This window comes from Brassica oleracea, chromosome C4 (assembly GCF_000695525.1).
Source record: "Brassica oleracea var. oleracea cultivar TO1000 chromosome C4, BOL, whole genome shotgun sequence".
Lineage (NCBI taxonomy): Eukaryota > Viridiplantae > Streptophyta > Magnoliopsida > Brassicales > Brassicaceae > Brassica > Brassica oleracea.
The window spans coordinates 12,964,541-12,973,109 of record NC_027751.1 but is presented as its reverse complement, the minus strand read 5'-3'; the positions used below and the strand labels follow the sequence as shown (position 1 = coordinate 12,973,109).

Here is an 8,569-nt window from a genome sequence, read left to right as displayed (position 1 = left end):
AGGGGATGGAATTTTGATGTTATTGGGCAGTATGTTGATGAGGATAAAAGGCTGGAACTTAGATCAGTGGTTCTCGACACAGTAACAGGAGCTAAGGATAAGTTGGTCTGGGGAGAGACTCGGGATGGTAGTTTCTCAGTTGCATCAGCTTATGCACTGTTAACAAGAGAAAATGTCCTTACACAGGATATGGAACAGTTTTATAACTGTATATGGAAGCTGAAAGTACCGGAGAGGATACGCCTTTTGTTGTGGCTGGTTTCTCAGCAAGCTATCGTGACAAATGAGGAGAGATTTCGAAGGCATATTGGGGTTTCTAATGTATGCCGAGTGTGTAGAGGGGGTGTGGAGTCGATAATACATGTTCTTAGGGATTGTCCAGCTATGCAAGGTATATGGGACCGTATTATACCGAGGGTTAAGAGGCAAAGTTTCTTTCGGCAGTCTCTGTTTGAATGGACTTATGATAACCTTTCGAGCTCGGAGGTTAAAACTGAGACGGGTCCTTGGGTAGTTCTTTTTGCAGTAGCAATTTGGTGGGCTTGGAAGTGGCGGTGTGGGAACGTCTTTGGGGTGAAGCGACTGTGTAGGGACTGAGTGCAGTTTGTTAAAGAACAGGCCAAGGAAATCAACATGTGCAGTGCGAAGAAAGAAGCGGTGAGGATAACGAGAGTAGAGAGGTGGATTAAGTGGGAGAAGCCGCCAACAGGATGGTTTAAGGTGAATACGGATGGGGCTTCGCGTGGGAATCCGGGGCTTGCTACGGCTGGCGGTGTGTTGAGAGATGAGAATGGTAGTTGGCTCTGTGGTTTTGGTCTGAATATCGGGCGTTGCTCTGCACCTTTGGCTGAGCTTTGGGGTGTCTACTATGGTCTGTTGATTGCTTGGCATAAAGGAGTGAGGTGTGTGGAGGTAGAAGTGGACTCTGCTGTGGTGGTTGGTTTCTTTCAGACAGGGATTGCGGAGACACATCCTTTGTCCTTCCTAGTATGATTGTGCTATGGCTTTATCTCTAGGGACTGGATAGTCCGCTTTAAACACGTCTACAGAGAAGCTAATGGTCTTGCAGATGGTTTGGCTACTTATGCTTTTTCTCTACCGTTAGGATTTCATATTTTTTATGTTGTTCCAGTAGAAGTTAGTCTCTTGTTGATTGGGGATGGTTCAGGCCCGCCTAAGTTGAGGCATGTGGTATTCAGGCCTGCCTAAGTTGAGACATGTGGTCGAGTAATACGTTTTTGTTTTGAAATAAATTAAACTTGGGAGGTTTTCCTCCCTTGTATTCACCAAAAAAAAAACTGCTGTTTGAGCTTAGCACATACGGAATTAAATCAAATGAATACTGTTGAAGAAAGATTCCGCCAAAACCAACCGATCAAATTTTTCTCAAAAAAACAACTGATCCAATCTGTTAAATTAGATAAATTAACTTTATATATATATATATATATACTGTGATTTTACCATACGCATGCACGAATATAAATATTATAAACTAAATATACTATAATAATTGATTATTATTTATTTTAAATTTTAAATTAATTTATAATTTGTATGCATATTTTATATTAATAATAGTATATTAGTTTACTTAGATATATGATTTTATATATGTTATATCTAATCGATTTTATTGTTTTTATAGTCGATTTTGTTATCATTTAGGTATATTAGATTGCATCTATTTCTTTAAATTCAACTATAATATTTTTTTATTTTAAATATATTAAAATTATGATTAATTTCCTTATTTGCATTTACGTTGGTTGTTGTCTTAAATATCTAAATATATTTGAGAAAGACTATGTATAGCTTAAAATATAATGTGCTTAGAATGAAATATAAAATAAACTAAAGTGTTTGATTCCAAACTACGTAAATTATAATAACGATAATATTCTATAGTCTCATCATATATATAAATTTTACAAAAAAAACTAAATTATAACAGTTGGTAAATATTTTATTTTCATTTGTTAATATGTTTTGAGTCATCTTATAGCTTACATTTATAAAATAAATTACTATTATAAAATTATATATTCTTATTGTATTTAATTCTATGATTTTAGATATAAGTTGGATTACTCGAGTCACTCATGTTGTGAGTATATTGAGTTACAAATATTCTTTCAAATTCAAACTGAAGTATAATTTTTTTTTATAATTAAGTAAAATCAAATTAGTTTTATTTATCGCTTAAATGTGCATGTAGTTTCATAATATTAATCAAATTATATGTTGAATTTTTTTTAAAAGAAATTAGAAAATCAAGCGATGATCAATATGAAGGTAGATACATAAGTAACTAATACATTTTTGGAAGCCCATGAACACATATCAATATTTACAATAAGTAGAATATTTTATAAATTCTAAATAATTTTATGCCTTAGATTTATTAAATGGTAAACTGAAATTTATTTTAAATAATCTTAAAATGAGATTCAGATTTGCATTGGTATTTTAATTATAGTCATATTAAGTTCCACAAACATAAAATTTCAAAATTTCAAAGCAAATTTAATATTATGAAAATAAATAATTTTTGTAATGATAAATATAATATATCTACCTTGTTAAAGTATATAGTGTTATGTTATTTTAAAATATTTTGTAATTATTTGATCAAAAGATATTTGCTGTTAATTCTTTTTATTTTTTAATATCTCTTAAAAATAAGCAGTTTAAAAAAATTGTGTGATTGTATTTTAAAAATCATATTATATAAGTATAATATAATTTATAGATTTTTTTACTGTAATTGAAAAATATTATAGTCAATTAAATATATGAAAAATAAATCGAACATTTCAATAGTACTAATTATAAACTATTTCTAATCAATTAAACATATATCAGTTTATGTTACTTAATTATTTTGTGTAATCATCTAAGAAAATAGATAGATATATATAAATTATTTCTATTACTTTGAAAATAAATATTTTTGTATTGTTTAAAATTATGTTTTAAACGAAATAATATTTCTTTTTCTAATATCAAGATTATGTGTGTGAATCTTGTTTTATGAAATCACATTATATGAAAAAAATATATTTTCATCTAAGAGAATATTGATTTTAAAAAATATTGTATTACCTCAAAAGTATATTTTATGCTATTTAAAAATATTTTTAAATGGAATATTTCTATTTTGTGAACTTTTCTTTTTAATGAAATAATATTATATATACATACATTTTCGTTTTTAAATTTGTTTTAAAACTTTATAAATGTTTCCTTGTAATATTATTTGGAAATTTTAAAAAAGGAAACTAAATAAAAAATTCAATAATACTATTTAAATTTAATATTTTTAATTCATTAAGGGTATCAGTGTAATCAACCATCGTGAGAGTTAATGTGAGCGCAACACATAAGAAACTGACTTCTTGAATAATATATATATATATATATATATATATATATAAATATTTGGAATGAACCGGTTTAAATATTGGATTGTTGAATTCCAACATTCTATCCACTATTTTGAGGATAAAGTATGATTATGTTGTCAAATATAATACATTTTATTTGATATATATTGTTATATTAACCATATAATTTGGATAATTATATATGAGTTAGTATTGTTTAGATGTATGATCATGTGATAGCATATATTTGGTACAGCTGACAATGATTTTAGACGAGTGGTTATGTTGATGCTTTAATAATCTTTTGACATAATAAAAGAAGATGCTTTAATAATGATAATGGTTCCTTAACCTGCACTCCTTTTGAGTTGTAATCAAGTGGACAATGATAGCTTTCTAAAGTTGTACAGTATAAGGAAACTGTACAACCCATTTTATCTTTTTCACCACTGGATGTGGAAACTCCCATTCAATCATCTCATATGTTTAATAATAGAATAATATAATACTTTTCTAAAAAATTGTAATACTAAACTGAAATAGATATAACATGATAAGCCGAATTATGAAATCGTCAAGTGAAAAGTTGAATAAACCAATTAGTAAAAATGGAAGTCCAAACTTTTTCTTTTGTCAACATAAAGCTGAAAATACATTTTTAATAAGAAATCAAAAAATAAAAATAAAAAATAGAGAAATTCTTTAAAATAGTCATTTTTAAGTTTTTTTTACGAAAATAGCATTTAATGAAAAAATGACCAAATAAGTTTTATTAAAAAGTAAAAATGACCAACATACGTATTTTTACCCTAGGGCTAATTAATATAGATTTAGGGTTTAAAGTAAAGGGATGAATTTTGAGAATAGAGTTTCAAATTTTAAAAAATAAAAATAAAAAATTTCAAAATAAAAATTGCTATTTTAGTCATTTTCTTTCACGAATGGTATTTTGTGACAAAAACTTAAAAATGACTATCCGAGAAAATTGTCCAAATAAATACGCTACAATTTGGAACGGTAATTTAAATAGATATGTTAACTTTTCCTTGTTCCTTTTTGGATGATAATTCTAAAAACATAGTTGAACGCAAATCAATCCAGCCAATCCAACCGCTGTAATTTGGCGTTTGATTTGAAAGCACATCATGATAAATCTGGTAACGTTTTTAAATACTTGCGTTTGGCGTTTGATCGGTAAAGCGAATAAGCTGAAGCCTAAGTTTGTCATTCCACATTTCCTTGTAGCAATCAACCTCGCCACCTCTCCGCCTTGCCTCCACCACCACGAGCAAATCGTTCAGCCGCGAAATGTATATTCCGATCGTGAATTTCCCGTTTTGCCCTTCCATCTCGAGCTCATACTCTTCCTTTTTCATCTTATTCACCCTCAGCTTCTCCTCCTTGGCGAACTCCTCCACCTCCTCCGCCAGTTTCTCCGGCGACTTCTGCGAGAGGAACCTCTCCGGTTCTCCAACAGAATTACTACAGCCGTCAAACAAACCGGAAAGATCTAATCCCGACGAGAAAGAAATCAAATCAAACGCGTTTAAGCTCTTAACCGCTTCAGATTCTCCTCCTCCTCCATCTTCCTTGCCCTTCACGGCACCGTTATCCAAATCAACCTCGTCGTGAAACTTGATCGTTTTGAGACCTCCTTTAACGAACCAAGGATCCTTAAGAATCTCATCAATGGTAATCCTCGTCTCAGGATTGATATCAAGAAGACGAGAGATGAACCTTTTCAGATCTTGAGACATCCATCTAGGGCACCGATACGTCCCCTTGTAAATCTTCTTGTACATGTTCATCAGATTCGGATCGTTAAACGGCAAAAAACCCGCGGCGAGAACGAACAATACGATACCACATGACCACACGTCGACCTTAGCGCCGTCATATCCCTTCTTAGAGAGAATCTCAGGCGCCACGTAAGCAGGCGTGCCGCACAAGGTATGCAATAAACCGTCGGGTCGGACATGATCCGTCAACGCGCTGAGACCGAAGTCGGATACCTTCAGGTTCCCGCTCTCGTCGATCAAGAGATTCTCCGGCTTGAGATCGCGGTGGTAAACGCCGCGCGCGTGGCAGTAACCGACGGCGGCGATCAGCTGCTGGAAATACCTACGGCTGAGATCTTCGCTGAGACGTCCGTGTTTTGAGATTTTGTTGAACAGCTCTCCTCCTTTAACAAACTCCATCGCGAAGAAGATCCTCGTCTTCGTCGCCATCACCTCGTGAAGCCCGACGATGTTGGGATGAGATAAACGTCGCATGATCGAGATCTCGCGCTTGATGTTGTTGGCTAGGGCTGGATTCGCGAGGAGTTTCTTCTTGTTTAGGATCTTGACGGCGACGCTCTGGCCGGAGCGGCGGTCGCGAGCGTGGAAGACCTTGGCGAAGGCGCCGCATCCGAGAAGCTTCCCGAGCTCGTATTTTCCGAACAAGGCGTTGTTATTGCGGTTGTCGCCGTCCTCGGCGACAATCTCGATCTCCGGCATAACTGTTGAAGCCAGAGAAAGAGCAACAAGCGTGTGAAACACGTACGCTAACTTGTCGTGTTTTTTTTTTTTTTTGGTTTTGTTTACTTTTAATGGAGTTTGGAATAAGATTTTTAAAAGGGAGTAGTTATATGTCTTTATAAAGGAGGGGGGAGATTACTTGTTCGTGGTCATAAAGAACTTTAAAAAGATAAGTTTCAAATTTTGGTATTTTTAAAAAAAGATAAAGAGAAAAAGTTTAAAGATGCCTAAAACAGGAGTTTAGCTGAAGCTTCAAGTATCTCTTATTCTACTCCTAAGGTGGGCAAATATTGGATGAATGATTTTAAATGTAACCGTTGAACCCAGAGAAAGAAAGAAAGAAAGAAAGAAAACAAACGGTTACCTTTGAAAGAGTGAAATTCAACGATTTGACGAACAATTCAACAACATCCAAACCAATTTACATCCTAATGGTTTAATGATATTTTCGTTTTTATATTAAAAATAATGGTTTTTCATTCTATCTTTTTGCACAGTCGGTAGAAGCTACATATTTTTTTTTTGATATACAAAATCGAACAATTACACAAATTATTACGTCGTCTTTCATCACTCAATTATTCTGTTCGATGGCTTCTCTAGCTGCTTATTACGTGATTAAGCTTTATTGTACCTTTTACATCTGAAACTATTCAAAAATTATATATCTATATATAATAGTAAACCTGTTTTTTTTAACTGCTGATGTCATCTTTTTATTATAGGAAAAAAAAACAAAATCTAACGGTAAGGATGGCTCCGAAAATATAATCTAAGGGATAGCATTTTGTTTAAGATGAAGGGTATGATGTCATGATTCACATTAGCTATCGACGCCTTTTTCGTACCTCCTCAAAAGCGTCCCTAAAACAAATTGCAGAATCGTCGTACCCTTTAAAAATTATATCTTTTCACACTCAACGTGTTTCAATGGAACGGTCATCATCTTAAAAGTTGTATCTTTTCAGAAGAATATATATTGAAGAGATTTGTACAAGTTTTCAGATAACGAAGCCAACATTACGGACAGTATCTGATATACTCTCTTTTTTCCAGTTAAAGGGATCCATGTATACTCCGGCGTTATATACTTCGGTGTCCGAGTTGTTCACAAACGGTATTCCATGTCTTTGTTCTAGACTCCGGAGATTGTGTCGCTGTTGAGAACGAGGTTGAGTTTCGTGGGGATGACAAGGTATGGATTTGGAAGTTCAGAATTTGAATCTCTTGTCTTGACTGTTGATTACGGAACTTGTGGAACTGTAATAGGTTCTGTAATACATTCGTGGAACTTTTTCGTTTCTGCAATCTTGGTTTTAAATAGTGTTATTGTCATGTTCATTGTTAAATATGCATGTAGGAGATGAGTAACTTTTGTATACTAATGTACATATCCATCGTGGGGTTTTGTAGCAGATTCAGTCATCTATATTGCAATTCTGTGAAGTAGATCAAAGTGTTGGGAGAAACATTGTGTAGCCAAAAGGGTTAGACTAATGTGTTTACAGTATACAAGTTAGAAACTTTGAGCTGCTCATGGTTTTTTGAAGACACAGACACACACACACCTTCCATTTGTGGCAGATGCTCCTTTCTTCCCCAAATTGCTTTGATCATTCTGTTTGAAGCGAAAATGAGAGAGAGACCTCTGCACAAGTTTAGAAGGGAAGAACAAGTGTTGGAGGGTTTTGCTTGAAATGTCCAGATTGTAGATACCATGGCAAGCCAATGGCAGCAAATACCATGGCACTTTTACAATCATTAAGTGCGCCAAAGTGTAGGAAATCACAGATGTCAACACGGACTTTCAGCTTTAACATCATCCAATCTCAAACATCTGAAGAAGAAGAATCATGTTTAAAATAACGAGTAACAAGAAGAAGAAGTTAAATGTCAATACTTATTGAAAATCTATATACCTCTTTGGGACATTATCAGGAAGATCTTGTCCAATTCGTTTGAATCCATAGCTTTATGTTAACTATTCTCTGTTTTCTACACTGTCAACTGAAAGGGGTGTGGGCTGGAACAACCACTTTTTGAATACATCCAAACCTTTTTTTTAGGAACCAAGAACGTTCTCCTTCTATGTGTCTTTCTTTTAATAGAAGATCAATCGTTCTCACAACATACACACCTCTTTGTTATTTTTCTAACAAAAGGAGCGATGGTATCATTCTTTCCTTCTACTGAAACTTCATAAGTGTACACAAGTTAACTCAAAGAAAGTTTATGGAGAAATAACATAACCTGGAGAAAGACGAGTAAGAGAAGAAACTTAGAAAACCGTAGGAAGACATTGTTGTGGCCCTGAGAAACCAATAGTAAATAAACAAATTATGGAAACTCAAGTAAAAAAAATGGGCAAGAGAGAAGAGTGCGAATGGTGGAGCCTTTATGTTTGAAGAAAAAAGTACCATGAAGGTGAAGAAAGATTCTCGACACCATAGAGAGGAGAGGAAGCCACAAAAATTCCTTTGCAAATATGTTTTATGAGATTGAATGGGTGTAGAGAGCCTTCTCACCTCTTCAAGTTGACAGCAAAAGTAAACTTCCCCAAAAAATATTGTTATTAACAATATTAATTACTATGTACGATAATATTTATTACTCCATCCATTCCTTAACGATAGACTTTTTAGAAAAAAAGTTTGTTTCAAAAAG

General features: G+C 33.6%; 1 protein-coding gene across 1 annotated transcript; it reads right to left on the bottom strand.

Moving 5' to 3' along the window:
• Nucleotides 1–4,415: 4,415 nt before the first annotated feature.
• Nucleotides 4,416–5,982, bottom strand: LOC106337013 (CBL-interacting serine/threonine-protein kinase 11-like). Its single transcript, XM_013776032.1, has one exon. It carries the CDS (start codon nt 5,882–5,884, stop codon nt 4,553–4,555), a length of 1,332 nt encoding a protein of 443 aa, XP_013631486.1. The 5' UTR covers nt 5,885–5,982; the 3' UTR covers nt 4,416–4,552.
• Nucleotides 5,983–8,569: the final 2,587 nt, after the last annotated feature.